The 19,333-nt window shown below is 42.8% G+C and overlaps 1 protein-coding gene across 4 annotated transcripts in view; it reads left to right on the top strand.

Moving 5' to 3' along the window:
- Positions 1-4,535: 4,535 nt before the first annotated feature.
- PLEKHB2 (pleckstrin homology domain containing B2) overlaps positions 4,536-19,333 on the top strand; it is a 49,633-nt gene continuing 34,835 nt past the window's right edge. For 2 of the 4 annotated variants that reach the window (XM_032637719.1, XM_032637718.1), the window contains exons 1-2: positions 4,536-4,678; positions 18,077-18,121. In XM_032637719.1, coding sequence (XP_032493610.1) covers positions 18,085-18,121 — 37 coding nt within the window. In that variant the 5' untranslated portion in view covers positions 4,536-4,678; positions 18,077-18,084. The remainder of the gene's footprint in view (positions 4,679-18,076; positions 18,122-19,333) is intronic. The other 2 variants (XM_032637716.1, XM_032637717.1) reach the window with 2 other exon arrangements.

Below are 19,333 nucleotides of genomic sequence, written 5' to 3'. Positions count from 1 at the left end.
CGAAATCAATCTAGTGATTCATTGTCTGTGTTTTTAAACATGGATTAGACTGGAAAATAAGAATGTAGAGCGTGTGGCACAAGAGTAAGGGTAAGTATTGTTTGGTAAAAAGTTATTTTTATATAAATTTTTTTACTCATATGTTATGTACTGAGTTATGAAGTAAATTTATTATTGTAGATGGGAGTCAAACAGTTTGAAAATACTGTGCTAAGGCACTTGCCTAGAAGCAGAATTGTTTGGTCATAGGGTACCTGCACCTTAAAACTTACTAGGTAGTGCTGAATTGTTCTTTAAAGTGTTTGTAACAAGCTACACTATCCCCACTAACATATGAACTCTGGTACCTTCACATATTTGTCACATTTACCATGAAGTTTTAGATTTTTGCCAAACAGGTAGGTATGAAATTGTATCTCAGGATTTTTTTTTTTTTTTTTAGTTGAAGTAGTTGGTTTACAATATTGTGTTAGTTTCAGGTATACAGCAAAGTGATTCAGTTATATATTTTTTTCAGTTTATTTTCCATTATAAGTTATTACAAGATACTGAATATTATTTCCTGTGTTAAACAGTAAATCCTTGTTGCTTATCTATTTTATATACAGTAGTGTGTTCAGGATTGTTTTAATTTCCATTTCTTACATACCTGACGTACACCCTTGTAAACAATTTTTGGCTGGAGTTTCTGTTTATTATGGGATAGTTGCCTCAAAGAATTACTGGTTTAAAGAGTATGAAGTATTTTTTTAAAATTTTTTTTGGTGGTGCCACGCGGCTTGAGGGGATCTTAGTTTCCTGACCAGGGATTTAACCCAGGCCCTCAGCAGTGAAAGTGCAGAGTCCTAACTATTGGGCCACCAGGGAGTTTCCAAGTATGAAGTATTTTAAACCTCTTGATATTATCAAATTTTATTCCAGGATTGTACCAATTTACATTTGCACAAGCAAGTGTATCACAGTGACCATCTCATTAAATCCTTCTATTGAGTATTTCACTAAAAATCCTTTAAAATTTCCCACTATCTTTTAGATAGCTGGTGGGAAGCTGCTGCATAGCACAGGGAAATCAGCTCGGTGCTTTGTGACCACCTAGAGGGGTGGGATAGGGAGGGTGGGAGGGAGGCTCAAGAGGGAGGAGATATGGGGATATATGTATATGTATAGCTGATTAAATTTTTAAAAAATCTTTTAAAATTTGATCACTGAAAATCTGTATTTCATTTGTTTTAATTTGCAGTTGCTAGATTGCAGGCAAGATTCATTAAAAATATTTGTTGCATTCACATTTTTTCTTTTGTGAATGATTTATTCATATTTCCTTTGTCTTTTTTTTTTTATATTTATTTATTTGGCTGTGTTGGACCTTAGTTGCAGCACACGGGATCTTTGTTGCAGCATGTGGGATTTTTAGTTGTGGAATGTAGGATCTAGTTCCCTGACCAGATATAAAACCCAGGCCCCCTGCATTGGGAGCGTGGAGTCTTAGCCACCGGACCACCATGGAAGTCCCTTTGCCTGTTTTTATATTGGAGTCTTAGTGTTTTTCTTGTCAACTATATATAAACTGAGGGTTTAATAGGAAAATAGCACTGTTTTCTGTTCACCATCTAGCTGGAGGCAAAGTTTTTGAGAGCACAAAACTCTGTTTTGGTTCTGCACATTGGGTTGAACACAGAGATCTATGTCTCTTCCCTTCCAAGGCCCTATTAAGGTAAAAGAAAACGTATTTGTAAAAGTTCTGGAAAACAAGTTAAGGGCACTGTCAGTTAACCAAACATTTTGAGACAATTGAGCATGAGAGAAAGCAATTGGGGTTGGAGGCTTCTGATTCAAGACGGCAGATCAAGAATACACTTTTACACTTCTATTTTCTCCTTAGACTTTTATGAAATAGATGATAGATGTTTAAAAAATAATAGGCAGCACAGAAAACTGAAGCAGTAGTAGAGGCCCTGGTTGGGTGGGGGAGGGAAAGGACTCACTTTCAAGTGGATGGTTCAAATAGGCAGAAAAACCTGCAACCCAGAGCAAGCGTGATGGGGGCAGAGGGGAAAGGTGGTGGGAAATGGACCTGTAAACAAGAACAGTAACTGCAAGGCTGCCTGTGCCACAGCTACACCCCATCTCTCTTCCCCATTCTTGTGTGCATTGGGAGTTTCATGCTTATAGTGGGCAAAAACCCGACTGCTCTCCTCAAAAGAAATTGACTCAACTGAAGAAAGCCAAGGCTTCTCAGCAGACGTCGAGGGCAAAATAAAGTCAAATATAAGTGCACAAAACTCATTGTTTCCTACCCAATAGAGGTAGTTCCAGCATTTCCTCATAGGAGGAACAAAGGTGTATCAAGCTCAGTGGAAGAGCTTCCTATTCCTGAGCTGGACTTTGCTTTGGCTCAACCCACACTCTGTTCTCACTAGAATTGTATGTCTGTTGGGATGGATTTGGGGTACTGATGAAAATTGTGGGGCTGTTGAAGTCCAACTGCTCTACCCTAAGTGGCACATCTGCTATAGATAGATAGAGAGATAGATAGATAGGTGCTGCAGGAAAATAAAAAGTAATCCAACAAAGAGAACATGAGAGCTGTGATTCATTTAGAAAAGGTAAAGGAAGCTGGAAATAAAAGGATGTCTATTACCTCCTGTTACTTGGAAGATTCTCATTCCAGATTATGGGGGATTGGCAGGGGGATGATATTTTACTTCATGTCCTATTTAGCTTTTCTTTTTTAACCACAAGAACTTATCGCTTTCTTTTTTGCAATAAAGAAAGAGTACTAGTAATTGGGAAGTGGGGTTAATCAGGTCATAATTTGGTTTGCCTGGGTTGAGGACCACACATTGTATGGAGCCAAGGAGTCAAGCAGCTGATGGAAGCAGAGACCCAGTGTGGTTCCCTGAAGCACACCTTTCAGTATTGGCCACATATTTCGTACTGGGAGATGTGTGGCTTACCCAACGTTAGCCTTCTCCCTACTGTAATTTTCTTGTCAGCAGGCCTGGACAGAAAGCCAATTTTATTAACCAGAAAACTTACTAGTGGGTGCACCTGCTCCAGTTCCCAGAACATCTACCTTTACCAAACTGGATTCAAGTATTACTTTTTCTTGTTGTTAAGTTGTTAAAGTGATTTTTAAGTTGTTTGAGTGATGCATTAAAGAAAATTTGGAAAGTACAGAAAAGTAGGAAGAAGAAATAAGTCATGCACAATCCCATCACTCAAAGACAATATGTTAGTGTATTTTTGGACACTCCAAATCCCTGAAAGATAGGTACCTAACACTGAAGGTAGTCAGAGTTAAGACTTGTAGCTCTACAGAGAGAGGTCAGTATCCCCCGATGATACCGAGGGACTATACCCTTCACTCAGTTTCCCCTAAAGTTAACATCTTACATAACCATGGTACACTTGTCAAAACTAAAAATAGCTAAAAATTACAATTAACTAAAATCAAGAATTTATTTGGAACTTACAATTTTTTTCACTAACATTTTTTTTTCCCTGTTACAGGATCCCATCCAGGACACTACACTGCATGTGAGTTTCTCAGTCTTTCTTTGTTTTTCATGACCTTCATAGTTTTGAGGAATACTGGTGAGGTTTTTTTTTTTAAATATTTATTCATTTATTTATTTGGCTGTGTTGGGCCTTAGCTGCGGCACGCGGGATCTTTTATTTGCAGCATGTGGGATCTAGTTCCCTGAGCAGGGATCAAACCTGGGCCCCCTACATTGGGAGCGCAGAGTCATAGCCACTGGACCACCAGGGAAGTCCCTGGTGAGGTATTTTGTGGAATATCCCTCAACTGGGATTTGTCTGCTGTTTTTCTCATAGTTAGACCGGGGCTATGCTTGTTTTGGGGAGTATGACTCCAGGAAAAGTGACCTTGTCATTATGTCGTATCAAGGGTAAATACTATCAACAAGACTTATTGCTGTTGATGTTAACCTTGATCACGTGGTTGAGTAGCGTTTGTCAGGTTTCTCCTCCGTAGAAGTTATTTTTCCCCTTTCCAACACTGCACTCTGGGAGGAAGTGACCATGCACAGCCCACGCTCAGGGGTGCGTGGGTGGAGATTAATACACCCTCTGTATGGAGCATGATTAATTAGAATTCTTCTATAAGGAAGAGTTAGCTCCTCTCCCCAGTAATGTATTTAATTATTTATTTACAGCAGAATGGACTCTAATATACTTATTTTATATTCTAAGTTTTAACTGTGCCAGGTTTGGGCACCGGAAGCTGTCTCAGGTTGCCTCCTACGTCCCTTGACAGGCCTACACGCATTATTTTTGAGCATTCCGCACTTCTGGCGCTACACGATGCTCCAATCAGCTGTACATTCCCCGAAGCAGTTCTAGAGTCAGTCGTTTCTCTAAAGAGCCCTGCCCGGCTCCTTTCACTGGAGGGTGGTACTTATAAGCAAGATCAGGGGGCCTACAGTTCCTCTTCAGGTGAAACTTAAGCCTGCGCACCCCGCACAACAGCCAGGCTTCCCCGGGCCCCACCGAACCTCCCGGCCTGCAGTGCGTGCCGTGCGCATGCGCGCCGGGGAGACGTGCCGTCGGACGGCAGCCAAGACGCTGGCGTGAGGCAGTCGGAGCCGAGGAGCCCGGCAGTGTCCTTGCGCTCCCGCCCTGCTTCGGTACGTGGCTGCGGCCGGAGGCTTTGCAGGTGAATGTTCCTGTTCGGTCCGGGCGAGCCAGACCCCCTCGGGCCGGGCTCACCCACCCCACGCCCTTCCAGGGAGACCCCAGGCCCGCGCCCTCCGTTCCCCACCCCGGGCGTCGGTCCCTCCGGAGCCTCTCCAGGAGACTCCGGTCAGCGCCCCCCAGCCCCACCCGAGTCCTTCCCCTCTCCTCTCCCCTTCCTTCCTCTCCTCCCCACTCCCCTTCCCCCTCGCCTCCCTTCCCCGGATCCCTCCGGAGCCTCCCCTAGAGCCGCCCGCTCGCCGCCCCTCCGGAGCAGACCCCCCTCCCTTTCCCCCTCCCCCGGTCAGTCTAGAGTCTCTCCTGGAGCCGCCCGCCCCGCCGGAGCGCTCCTGCTGCCGCCCCGCTTCCTGCAGGTGATCCCCGCCGGCACCCCGCCTTTCTGCCCGCGGGGCACAGGTCTTCGGCCCTGCAGTCCGTCTGGTCGAGGGGATTGGGGCTCTTTTTGGTTATCCTGCCGCCCGGAGGTCGCAGCCTCCTTAAGGAGTCCGAAATGGCATTGAAGCTGTGCGCTCTCGGGTGGGGCCCGCCTCCGCTCGTTTCACCTACTCTTGGTTTTGCAGTGTCGTTGGCTCTAAGTGCTTGGTGTTGTATTATAGGTTTTTTTCCACGTTTGATTCTCTCACCTAACTACATGGGGAACCCCGAAGGTCAGGGGTTTTCATTTCGCGTCAGAGTAGTGTTTTTTGTTTGTTTTTAACTCAAAAATAGAGTAATTTACACAGAAAAGTCTGCATAAATGACCGAATAGTAAAGTTCCAGGTTTTCAGCGTGAGTGGGGGAAAGGAATGAGGTGGGACGATCACAGTGTCAAAAGATCCAGGGGAACATGCATGGTTAATTCCAAACGCCGTTGACTCCTGAGAAGCTTTCGTTGTTTTAATACCTCCTCTGACTAGGACGCGGTGGAGCTTCTGCCAGGGGGAGCGGCGCTTAGTCTAAAGGGAGGGAAGTTCCTGGGTCTTGGTAGTCTTTGAGGAAACCAGCGCCAATGCAGGAAGTGACTTGTGTAAAAGTCACGAGGGGAATTAGGGCCCAAACTGGGACTGTTAACTACCTGTTTATTTACGACGCTTAATGTTTGTCTGACAAATTAATGACCAAAATATCTGTGTATGTGTGCGTGTGCTTCTGCGACTGGTTCTGTTGTGCTCAGGAGTGGCCCCTGGGCTGGGCTGATGGTTATTGATGGGAGGTGGGTATTGGGAAGAGAGCTGGGCAGGTGCTTGTCTGGGCTTCCCTTGTGCTTGGTGTTTACTCAGTGGGGTAGTGATTCCTTAACTCCCCCCATCTCTGAGGGCAGGAATCAAGCATATGTTGCAGGATTATCCTGGCAGATAAGAGTGTCTCGCACAGTGTAGGTGGTCAGTAAATGCTTCCTGAAGCAGGCTGCGGAAAAGAGCTCAGAACCTGACAATTGTTCTTAACTAGCATATTTTTAATGGTGTTAGCACATTCTGTAGGTAAATTTCCTCATAATCTCAGGGACTAAATTTGTGAAATGTATAGGTCAGTGGTATAGAAAGAACAGATACCACTCTTGAGGTAGTCATATTACTCCTTGGGGGAAGATAGAGGTTTCTTTTCTTTTCTTTTTTTTTTAAAATTTTTATTGGAGTATGGTTGTTTTACAATGTTCTGTTTCTGCTGTACAGCAAAGTGAATCAGCTATACATATACATATATCCCTTCTTTTTTGGATTTCCTTCCCATTTAGGTCACCACAGAGCACTGAGTAGAGAGGTTTTTCTTGACTCTCTCTAGAAGGTTTGCTATACTTCCTCGCTTGCCATCCTACATTAATATTTGGGTTCTTTCTCCTTTCCTCTGTCTTTTTTCTTTTTTACTGGATGTCTAAAGAAATTAAAGAATTACTTTATTAGTGTCAGTAACTGCCAAAAACTGCTGAGTAAAATAAACTATTAAAAATGTTACAAAAAGTGGGCTAGTTGAACCAGTCATGTTTTATTTGTTGTGTATTTGCTTCTGAACTTGATCATGAGGCCAGAGTTGAACTTTCTTGCCTCTTTGTTTTAGTCTGTCTGTCCTTTGATGAGTGCTTATTATTGGGCTTGTTATTAAGAACTGATTGCTACCTGAAATGGCCAACACCACATATGAACTGACTGGGATGGATCACCCAGTCCTTCTTGTCCCCTGTGTCGTTTTGGAGTCCTTGAAAAACAGAGTTTTCCTCTCTTTGATAAGGAAACAACTTTCACAGCTAAAATAATAGGTCTTCTAGTTAACACATTCTGAAAGTAGATTTCCTGATAATCTCAGGGACTGAATTTGTGAAATGTGTAGGTCAGTGGTACAGAAAGAACAGATACCACTCTTTTCTTTTTTTTTTTTTTGGCCACGCTTCGCAGCTTGTGGGATCTTAGTTCCCCAACCAGAGATCAAACCTGGGCTCTTGGCAGTGAGAGCACGGAGTCCTAACCCCTGGACCGCCAGGAAGTCCCCAGATATCACTCTTGAGGTAGTCATATTATTCCTTGGGAAGATAGAGTGCTAACTAGAGGAGCCAGGCAAAGTAGGTTTTCAGTTCAGAACTGTCAGATTCCAAAGGCAATATTCTTTCCACCTCTTAAGTTGGTCCCTTTTGGATTCAATGATTTTTACAGTGATTTGAGTTCATATTTTAAAATAACTTGAATTGGGGAATTCCCAGGCGGTCCAGTGATTAGGACTGGCTCTCACTGCTCAGTCCCTGGTTGGGGAACTAAGATTCCACAAGCCTCGAGGCGTGGCCAAACAAACAAACCTCAAAAACTTGAATTGTTGAATATGGTTTGTATTTTTAAAACTTTCTGTAGGTTTTATTGGCATGTGAGTAATGTGGGTATTTTGCAATTAGTTTGCTGGCATCCTCTAGAGACCAGCAGCAGATCAGACTTTAGTGAGTTTTAGTTTATGCATTAGATCCTGCTCCAGGGTATAAATAATAGTGAAAGGTTGAAATACGTTATGGAGAGTGGAGTTCAACAAGGTACGTCAAAAAGCTACTCCTGTTCCTTCAGAGACTAATTTAGTTATGTATTCTGGGAAGGTTTTTGGTTTGATTTTTTTTTTTTTTTTCCCCTTCTAGGTATGTGTTCCAATTTTGACTGTCAGGCACATCTTACTAAGCCTTCTAAGCCATTTGAGAAGCAGCCTGATGTGCTTCTGTCTTCTAGAATGTTTTAGGCAAATTTTAGTCAGGTGGATAGTGAGGAAATAATAGCAAAAATAGTAGTAATAATTGCTGTGGGAGCAGCTACCATTTGTTAGTTTTAGTAACTAACAGGTACTATGCAAACACAAGTTATTTCACCCAATTTTCCAAACATCCTATCAAGTAGATGTTAGTATTCTCATTGTATAGATGAAGAAACTAAGGCTTGGAAAAGTTAAATAACTTGCCCAAGGTAATTTATAAGTGACTGAGCCAGGATATAAGTTCTTTTAACTTCAAAGCCTGTATTATGAAACATTAGGCTCTATGAATTTTTCAAAGCATATTATCAAAATCATACTTTATGATTTTTGATTGCTAAGAATATACTAAGTTTCTCCCCCCATTTTAAAGAACTCTTAGAAGGGAGGTTCAAGAAAATGGTGTTCATCTAGGGATTTTTTTTTTTTGTATGTTTGAGGATAATTCAAATTATTGCATACATGTTCACATTTATCAAAATAATACATATACGTAGATTGAAAAGCCAAATAGCACTTTAAACTTCAGAGTCAAAAAATACTCACTCCCTTTCCATTAACTAGAGACAAACGTTTTCACCTTTTCTTAGCTGCCTTTTTTACACTTATATTCGGGACACGATAACATTGCTGTTGATTTAGATGTAATCTTTGACTTCTTGCCATAGAAGACTTCTGCCTCCTGTAATCACTCTTCTTGAGTCCACCAGACTCTCTTAGATGTCAGGCTCTGTCCCCTTCCCCTTCCCCTCCCCCACCCCCCAACACTGTCCTCCAGTCTGGACTGGTTTCTTTTCTAGGCTTGTGGCACAGCTGTCTCCCTGGGACTTTCCTTCGCCTGCATCCCCTAGTTCCTCTTGGTTTATGCTCTCATTTTGGTGGAATACATTCTTTGCTAGGCTCTGGAAACAGGGTAGGGTACGTGGAAGGTAAATCTTAAGTCTTTCAGCATGCGTGTAAATGTCTTTATTTTATCTACTTGATTGATAATTTGACTGGGTATGGAATTCTGGCTTGAAAATAATTTTCTCTCAGCATTTTGAAGATATTGATCCATTGCCTTCCAGCTTCCAGCATTGTTGATGAAGATGCCCTAATGCTTTGTTTATCCTTTATGTGACCTCCGTTTTGCTCTGGGAAGTTTTTAGGTTCTATTCTTTGTCCGTCGAGTTCTGAAATTTCAGTTATAAACCTTACCGAGGATCTTTTAAAATTCATCTTGCTGAACACTCATTAAATGTCTAGAAATGTGTCTAGAAATATATTGTCTAGAAATGTGTCTAGAAATGTATTGTCCTGTTCTGGAAAATGTTTGTATAGTACTTTTTTTTATACTTCTTTTGCTTGTTTATTTGTGAAACTCTCCTGTAAGCAGGATGTTTTATATCCCAGGCTTATCCTGTAATTTTTTTCGTCTCTTGGCCTTTTTTTTCTTTTTTTCCTTTCAGAGAGATTTCCTCCATCATGATCTTTTCAGTTCTTCTATTTTAAATTTTGGTTAATCACGTTTAACTGAGAGCTCTGAATGTTCCTATTTTAGAACATTTTGGTTTTGTTTTTTGGTTACAATATTGTGTATCATCTTTCTGATAATAGTAATTTTTTAAAAACTTTTCCTTTGCTCCCTGCAATTGTCTCTGATTCCTGTGAGGTTTTTGAGTTTTTTTACTTTTATTTTTTTCAGTCTCTTTAAGCTTCCTCAGATGTCTGAATATACGTGCTATCTGTTTCTGTTTAAGATATTAAAAAAACGGATTGAAAGTTCATGTGTTTGTTTAAAGTTTATCACTTGATGAGAATGCCTGTAGGGTTTTAGGCAGAGACCAGCTTTTTTTTTTTTTAATATCTTTTTAAAAATAAATTTATTTATTTTATTTATTTTCGGCTGCATTGGGTCTTGCTGCGCGCGGGCTTTCTCTAGTTGCGGCTAGCAGGGGCTACTCTTCGTTGCGGTGTGCAGGCTTCTCATTGCGGTGGCTTCTCTTGTTGCGGAGCACGGGCTTCATTAGTTGTGGCGCATGGACTCAGTATTTGTGGCTCGTGGGCCACAGAGCACTAGCTCAGCATTCGTGGCACACGGGCTTAGTTGTTCTGCGGCTTGTGGGATCTTCCTGGACCAGGGCTCGAACCCATGTCCCCTGCGTTGGCAGGCAGATGCCTAACCACTGCACCACCAGGAAAGCCCGGAGACCAGTTTTTTTATAGAAAAAATGTCAGTATCAATGAACCTTTGGCTGTGCCCTTCGTCCAGAGCTAGAGAGTCTGGGAGTTAAGTAAAGGAAGAGGACAGGGAGTTTAAGACATTCACTTACTCTGTTACTCCTCTAAGTTTGGCATCTCTCTTCCACTCTGAGCTACCCCTGGTGTCCCCAAGACTAGAGCCTCAGTGTTTCAGCCTTTCCAGAAAGACGATCCTCAGGATTGGGGAGGGTAGTCGCCTGGATGTGTAGAGGGCCTACTAACTCTTCTTAAAGACTTTCAGTAAATTCTGATATTCTTCCCCACCTTCAGCATTATCTCATACTTCCAGTTTCTGAATCTTTACAGTGTTCTGTGGCTAGAGTTGGCTTGCTGTGTTTTGGATTATTAGCACATGAAAAACAGAGAAAGCTTTTTATATTAGTTACTACTTGTTCATTTGCCTTTAAAACTTTCTCAGCATTTTTAGCATCTAATCTGCTTTTGTCTCTGCTGCGATTCTCTTTGTGTTTGTGGATTTATGCCTTGTTTTCCCCTTAACTGTCATTTTAGTTGCATTTCAGGAGAGAGCAGAGTTAGGTGTTTAATCTGTCATTAATGTTGGAAATAGCAAAGCAGTCACCAGCATGGGTGATCTTTACGTTATTCATAGATCTTTTGTCTTGGATTCTCATTTTTAAATTTTTAAAATATTTATTGATTTCTAGTTTTGGCTGTGTTGGGTCTTGGTTGCAGCATGTGGGATCCTCCGCTGAGGCACGCGGGCTCCTCGTTGCATGGTTCAGGCTTCTCTCTAGTTGTGGCATGTGGGCTTAGTTGCCCTGCGACATGTGGGGTCTTAGTTCCCCGTCCGGGGATCGAACCCGTGTCTCCTGCATTGGAAGTCGATTCTTAACCACTGGACCACCAGGGAAATCCCTGGATTCTCATTTTAATGTCACTGTTGTGTCTTCTGTCTTTGAAAATAACTCTCATGTGATTTGTAGTGTTTAGTATCAAGAAATCTGTATTTTCCAGAAATATGTAATATTTCTATATACTGTAGAGGGAAAAATGGGAAGATGGATTTTTTTTTTTTTTTTGCGGTACGCGGGCCTCTCGCTGTCGTGGCCTCTCCCGTTGCGGAGCACAGGCTCCGGACGCGCAGGCTCAGCGGCCATGGCTCACGGGCCCAGCCGCTCCGCGGCATGTGGGATCTTCCTGGACCGGGGCACCAACCCGTGTCCCCTGCATCGGCAGGCGGACTCTCAACCACTGCGCCACCAGGGAAGCCCGGGAAGATGGATTTTTAAAGTCTGCCTTTTTTACTTTTTCCCCTCAGAGCACTGGTCCTAGGTAACCTCAACGCAGGGCAGGCCAGCAGGATTCAGGACCAGGAATTGGTCTAGGCTAATGAGTAGGGTACCTGTTTTAGGCAGTGGCATGTGAATGCTCTATAAGGCTGAGGGCAAGTAGGCTGAGTGATAGGCAATGTTCTCTCCTCCTCTGCTTTGTGGTCAGGGTTCAGGATACATTGGAGGAGCTTGGCAGGGGACAGACTCTAGATAGAAGGATTTAAATGTGGTCCAGCATAGGTAAGGTGGGTCATTTGGGAGCAGATGAGGCAGCTGCTTATTTAAGTACTTGTTACCCTTGGTGTCTCTTACTTACACGGCCCAGTGTGGGGGTCTGTATTGTGTTACATCTTGCTTATGGGTTGGGAGCCGGAGGCGAGGGTGCTCTTGCTGATGAGGCAGTATGCTCCAGTGGTGATGGGATACCAACATGGTACCTGACAGCAGAGGCTGGTAGACACAAAGGACACATACCTCTTTAATGGAGATAAAGAACTTACTTTTCTGCCCTCAGAGGACTGCCCATCTTGCGGTCTCTGCTAGATGGTAAAATGTCCAGCCTCAGTCCCCCAAGAAGATGACTGTTGGCTGATAATGTTGCCTGATCTGAGTGAAGACACCACAGGTGCTTTAGGAAGCTCCTTTATTTTATTTTTATTTTTTTAAAATAAGTTTATTTATTTTATTTTTGGCTGGGTTGAGTTTTTGTTGCTGCGTGTGGGCTTTCTCTAGTTGCGGTGAGTAGGGGCTACTCTACGTTGCGGTGCACGGGCTTCTCATTGCGGTGGCTTCTCTTGTTGTGGAGCACGGGCTCTAGGTGCGCAGGCTTCTGTAGTTGTGGCATGCAGGCTCAGTAGTTGTGGTGCACGGGCTTAGTTGCTCCACGGCATGTGGGATCTTCCCGGACCAGGGATTGAACCTGTGGCCCCTGCATTGGCAGGCAGATTCGTAACCACTGTGCCACCAGGGACGTCCAGGAAGCTCCTTTAATATCCTCTTGGTTTCTTCTGACTTCTGGAGATTGGCTTGTAAGTGCTTGCCCAGAAAGTGCAAGTAACCAAACTCAGCGCATTGCTGAGGGTGTGAATCCAGGGTTCTTTTCCAGGAGTCATTTCTCCCCAGCAGTGTAAGTTTTAGGATGGTTTGAAACCTGTTCCTGCGGTCTTCTCTGCTGCCTATGTAGCCGTACACTTGAGTCCTTAACTCAGAAATCTAGACTTTTTGTCTTAAAAAAGAAATCCTGACGTCTTAGACAGTAAACAACAAACATCTCTTGCTTGTTAATTCAATAACTGTTTGAATTATTTACTGAGAGGAAGGAATTACACAAATCAAAGTGTTTAACCTTTTTTTTAACCCCCCCGCACCTCCCCCACCCCAGTTGTGAAATTGAAGTCACATTGGAAGGTGTGTTTCTCTAACACATTCTATAGTGATGTATATGGTTTTAATCATTTTATACTTAGGATGCCTTTTAGTCTCAGTTGGTTCTAATGAACCATAATTATTATTTTCACATTGGCACCCATGTTGTCACAATTTGGCCATTAGATGCCGTTTCTTCAGCTGGTTGACTTTTTTTTTTCCTGAAATCATCTTTGTTTTTTGACAGTAAGACAACTTAGGCACATCTTGAGGTGTCCTGTCCCTGAATTGTAACCAGCTCGTTTTCAAGGAGTACTGGCTCCTTTTAGAGGAGACCAGTATTAGAGATAAAGATCTGGACATGTGAGATTGTTTCACATAATGACTAATGGTAGACAGGATGATACCAGATAAGAAGCTACTTGAGCCCGCAGAACAACTACCCTTTTATAAAAAGTCGTGGGTTTCTGTTGCTAATTTCAGTTCAGGTTTCTTTCTACCTTGTAATCTAATTTTCTCTTTCTTTAATAGTTTGGAACTATTTTATATAGGCACGCCAGAGATACGTTTATAATGTTGTCTTCTCGATGGAGAAGGTTTTTTTTCCATTTTAAATTCTTGACTCCAGTGGCCTGAAATTGATTTCCAAGTTGGCTTTTCAGTTTTCTCTTTTCTTAGTACATTTATTTATTTTATTTATTTATTTTTGGCTGCGTTGGGTCTTCGTTGCTGCACGCAGGCTTTCTCTAGTTGCGGTGAGCGGGGGCTACTCTTCGTTGTAGTGCGAGGGCCTCTCATTGTGGTGGCTCCTCCCATTGCGGAGCACAGGCTCTAGGCACACAGGCTTCAGTAGTTGTGGCTCGTGGGCTCTAGAGCGCAGGCTCAGTAGTTATGGTGCATGGGCTTAGCTGCTCCACGTCATGCGGGATTTTCCCACACCAGGGCTCGAACCCGTATCTCCTGCACTGGCAGGGGGATTCTTAACCACTGTGCCACCAGGGAAGCCCCAGTTTTCTCTTGTTGACATCCCTTGAGCCACATCTACCTGAGAAGTAAAAGAAACCCCGCCTCACCCCAAGGAAATGCCAAAGAAAACATGGGTACAATATCTGGCAACTCAGATGCTGACCCATACAATTAGTAGATAACTGGAAAGCTCTAGGTCCTTAAGGAACTCTGTTTTTAACTCTTTATTCTCCTGGATGATACTGGTTGGTGGTGGTGTTAATCTTACAGCCACCTAAAGTTGTTGGACTCGGATTCTTGAAGACCTGTGAATAAATGAAGCTGTTCTTAATATCATTGTTAGGCTGAGCTGACATTTTGACTATTATGATTGTCAGCAAATAACAGCCAAATTAATATCAAGAATCATGAGAGATTTTAAAAAATTTACCACAGAATTTCGCGAGACTCCTTCCTGTTGCATCACATTTTTGCACTGTTCATTTGGTTCCATAACCAACTCAGAAGGTACCAGCAAAGTTGTATGACAACATTTCAGTCAGGTTTTAAATTTGTATTGTATCTAGGTAGCTCCCAATACATTCTACAAGTAATTTGTGATCTATTCCCAGCTATTTTCCAAAGAAAAATAAATGAGTTTATGTTATGATCGTAGGAAGTTTTAGTATAAATATCCAGGATTTGGCATGAGTTGAATACGTGTTATATACCCTTCCAGTTTTATGTTCTGGGGTAATAGTATCACTGCAGAGATGTGATGCTATCTATAACACTCCATCCTCTATCTTTTTAGCTTACAAGTTTAACCTGTTTCTTCCATTAGAATGTAAGCTAACATGAAAGCAGGGGTTTTAGCTTGGTCACTGCTGTATCCTTAGTGCCTGCTGCAAGGCTGGGCACACATTAGATGTTCAAAGAATATTTGTTGAATGAAAATATGTTGGTATTATTTCTCTGCCTCGAATCCTTTTGGAAGTAAATGATTGTTTTAGGATGTTTTAGGCTGCAAGTTGCAGGAAACTAGTTCAACTCAGTTTAAATAATGAAGAAACGCATCGTTTTGCTTAATGGAAAGCCTTGCATTAGCGGGAGATCCCTGGTTGGGTGAGTCAGTGACTCAGCAGTTAGTGCTGCCATCTCAACAGTCAGCTGCCCTCAGGCTCGTCCCTTCACTGTCAGCAGGTGTCTCGCAGCAGCAGTGAGCAGTGTGAACATGCACTGAGAGAAAGAGAAGAGACTGACTGCATCTAGTTCATCTGGGACTGTACGTTTGAGTACCTAAATGTGGGAGGGAAAAATGAAAAACGTCTTTCCTTTCTTGGTGAGGACAGACAGCATGAATTTGCAGAAACTGCAGGGAGACTAAGAACCTTCAGATTACAGGATTTTGGAGATGCTGGAATATAGGATGATTTGTGAGACTCGAGCCATTCTTAGACATGGGGAAAGTTAAATAAGGGAGAACTCATTTGTTCTTTTGAAGTGCCCACTTGGGCTTGTGCTCCATTTTGCTAACCTGCCAAACCTTTGTGCCTTAAAGAGAATACCTAAAACTGCTAAAGTAGAAAACAAAAGTGGCCCATAATCTCAGCCTCCAAATAATATATGTTGATTTCAAAAATAAAATGATACAATACTTGCAAATGTTTTTTTAAAATTTATTTAATTTTATTTTTGGCTGCGTTGGGTCTTCGTTGCTGCACGCGGGCTTTTCTCTAGTTGTGGCGAGCAGGGGCTACTCTTCGTTGCAGTGCATGGGCTTCTCATTGCAGTGGCTTCTCTTGTTGTGGAGCACGGGCTGTAGGCACGTGTGCTTTAGTAGTTGTTGTGGTGCGTGGGCTTCAGTAGTTGTGGCACGCGGGCTCAGTAGTTGTGGCTCGCGGGCTGTAGAGCGCAGGCTCAGTAGTTGTGGTGCGCGGGCTTAGTTGCTCTGCAACATGTGGGATCTTCCTGGACCAGGGCTCGAACCCATGTCCCCTGCATTGGCAGGCAGATTGTTAACCACTGTGCCACCAGGGAAGCCCCGCAAGTTGTTTTAAAAAACTTAAATAGTACAGAAAGGTGTAATAGGCCTTAATAGTCACCCTCTTTTCTGACACATATGCAGCACTGCCTCATTCCTCTCCTCAGAGGTACACGTTGTTAACAGTTTTTATGATTCCTTCCAGAAAATAGCTGTGTGGGTATCAGCTATGTGTGCTCATCAGCACATACTGTTCTACTTCATTCCTTTTCACATCCGCATAATATGCCATGGGTGGAGGTGCTCATTAAGCAGTCCTCTTTCGTGGAGCCCTTTGGTTGGGGCTAGTGTTATACATGTGTTGGTGAACCTGTGTATGTTTATCAATGAGGTATATTTCTAGTAATGGTGAGAAAGCTAGGTCAAAGTATATGAATATCTAAAATTTGGATGGATATTGTCAAATTTCCCTCCCAAAATGTTAACAACAGTTTTCATTCCTGCCATTATGCTTTCTCCTTTCTGGGTATCATAGTTTTTTTCATTTGTGGCCCTCTGATAGGTAATATTGTTAACTTGTGATTTGACTTTTGTTAGTTGAATTGAGAGAGAAATGGAGTAGCTTATGAGATTTTTGCCCATTCACGTTTCTTTTCCTGTGAACTGCCAAATGATTGTTGTTTCTGTTATAAGTGAGCTTTGTATGTGAAGGAAATTAACTCACTGCTGCCATATATATGGTTGTAAAACATAGTTTTCTTAATCTTTTATTGGTCTTTTTGACTTTATTTTTTGCCCCTCAGATTTTTATTTTTATGGAGTTAAATTTATCAACCTTTTTTTTCATGACTTCTGGTGTTCTGCTCTGACCTGGCCACTCCACCTGCTGACACCAGTGCGTACCTTACTGGGCTGTGTGCAGCTGTGTTCTAGGACTGCTTTATGTCTGTTAGATGTAAGTGGAGTTAGACTTAGTTAGGTGGACAGGGTGCTGAGGCTAAAGCCTAGGGTGAATGTGGGGGGTTGTATTGGCCGTATTAAGGAGGTACTGGGTAAATTCCAGGTGGCCAGTGAGGTAAAATGGCTTTGGTCCTTTCCTCAGCTGACACTGAAAGGGCTAAGGATAGAGAGACCAAAGGGCTGTGATTTTGTGCTATAATAAGAAACATATGAACTTCTAAAACTCTTGGAATTTCCTGAGAGATAGAGGTACTAAGGGTGTCTTTTTGTTGTCTTTTTATTCATAATAAACCCCTTTCAGCCATATCTAAGTTTATGTTAATGAGATGATGGGCCCCTAGATAACTTCAGGGTAGGGCTGGTTGCCAGAGGGACCAAGCTTGTGATGAGCAGGTTAGAACTTTCAGCCCCAGGGGCTTCCCTGGTGGTGCAGTGTTAAGAATCTGCCTGCCAATGCAGGGGACATGGGTTCGAGCCCTGGCCCAGGAAGATCCCACATGCCACAGAGCAGCTAAGCCTGTGCGCCACAACTACTAAGCCTGCGCTCTAGAGGCCGTGAGCCACAACCACTGAAGCCTGCACTCCTAGAGCCCATGCTCCGCAACAAGAGAAGCCACCGCAGTGAGAAGCCTGTGCACCGCAACGAAGAGTAGCCCCCGCTCGCCGCAACCAGCAACAAAACCCAACGCAGCCAAAAATAAAATAAATAAATGTATAAATAAAAAATAAAAAGAACTTTCAGCCCCATCCCTGGACCTCCAGAGATGGCAGAGAGGCTGGAGATGGAGCTTAAGGACCAGTGTCCAATGATGTAATGAGTCATGGCTACCTAATGGAACCTCCTTAAAAACCCGTAAATGACAGGGTTCCAGTGATCACATGGAGATGCTGGGAGAATGGTGCCTGGAGAGGCATGGAAGCTCTGTGCTCTTCCCCCAATCCTTGTCCTCTGCATCTCTTCCATCTTGCTGTTCCTGAGTTGTATCCTTTTATAATGAATAGGTAATAGTAAGTAAAGTGCCTTCCTGAGTTCTGTGAGCCATACTAGCAAATTATCGAATCTCAGGAGGGCGTTGTGGGCACCCCCAATTTATAGATCAGAAATATGGGTGGCCCAGGACTTGTGTCTAAAGTGGGAGCATTCTTGTGGAACTGAGCCCTTAAGCTGTGAGGTCTGATGCTAAGTCCAGGTAGTTAGTGTCAGAATCTAATTGAATCATTAGACATCCAGTTGGTGTCCTGAGAATTGGAAAATTGGTTGTTGGTATGGAAAACCCCCACACATTTGGTGTCAGAAGTGTTGTGAGTAAAAACAGCTCATACGGGTCATTCTCTTTTCTGGGTATAATTTTGAGCCTGCCTGTTTCTTCTTCTACAGGTGGAAAGATGGCGTTTGTGAAGAGTGGATGGTTGCTGAGACAGAGTAAGTACAGGACGTGAGCCCCTTGGGCTGGGTTTAGTGTTGTCTTAGGGCACATCTTTATTTCTGTGGCTGACACTGCCAGTATTTACAAACAAATAACAAAGTCTTACTAATGTTGTTGCCCTGGATTTCCTCTTGCAGATTTTTAGAGCTCTATGAACCGTTTTTCTGCAATGTGGAGCTTCTTGGTTGCTGCCTTGACAGGAACCAGGGGACAGTAATAGTCCCTGCTGGTTTCTCTTTTCTCACTAGCGTGCTATATTATTATTATTATTATTATTATTTGGCTACACTGTGCGACAAAGTTAGTTCCCCGACCACGGATGGAACCTGTGCCCCCTGCAATGGAAGCATAGAATCTTAACCACTGAATGGCCAGGGAAGTCCCTAGCATGCTGTATTATTAACGGCTGACCTGAGCTTCTTGGATCTACCCAAGCTGAGCTGATATATTACCATGGAGCTGAGCTAATATATTAGCATGGAGGTACTGCTCGCTTTGTGGGAAACACCTGTCTCATCTGGGGATTGAGCAGTGACCAGATTCTGAAATACTAGAGTCTTCAATTATAGATTAAGATTTGACCCGAGGGAACAAGTTTATCTAAAACCAAATCTTTTGTGTCCAAAAGGACTCTGGAGAAGGGACTCAGTTCTTTTTTTATGGGATTAAGTTCATTTTCTTAGACTCATCTCTATGGGCCTGCATATACTTAACTCTGCTTATCTCTGAGGCTGCCACCTTAAGTAGGATTCATAGTATGTTTTAAAGCAGGAAGAAGCAGCTCTATTTATTGCAGAAAGAGTAAGCAGATTATTCTGCTGTCGTTCTAGAAAGAGCAGCATTAAGGGAAAAGTGACTAGTATATTGTTTATGACTCCAGCAAAAGCTTGAGTGGTGATATATACTGTATTGTTCAGATATGAATTTGTATTTAAGGAATATTTTCAATACTTAGCTAAAATTGAGCCTAGCAATGAAGAATGGAGTTGCATACCTTAGACGGTTTATAAAAACTATTTATGAAGCTTGTTTGTGTTCCCATTGTACAGATTTTTATATCAATATAATTATCACAACAGCTCTGTGAGGTGGGTGGCATTACCCCAGCTTCCAGCTGAAGAAATAGAGGTTCACTGATAACTGGTCCAGATGTTAACTATGGGTGGCAAACCTACATTCAGACTCAGGGCTGTCTCGTTTCAACATCA

The sequence above is a fragment of the Phocoena sinus genome, chromosome 7, assembly GCF_008692025.1.
Source record: "Phocoena sinus isolate mPhoSin1 chromosome 7, mPhoSin1.pri, whole genome shotgun sequence".
Lineage (NCBI taxonomy): Eukaryota > Metazoa > Chordata > Mammalia > Artiodactyla > Phocoenidae > Phocoena > Phocoena sinus.
The sequence above is the reverse complement of the archived record's forward strand: the minus strand, read 5'-3'. Positions and strand labels throughout refer to the sequence as shown.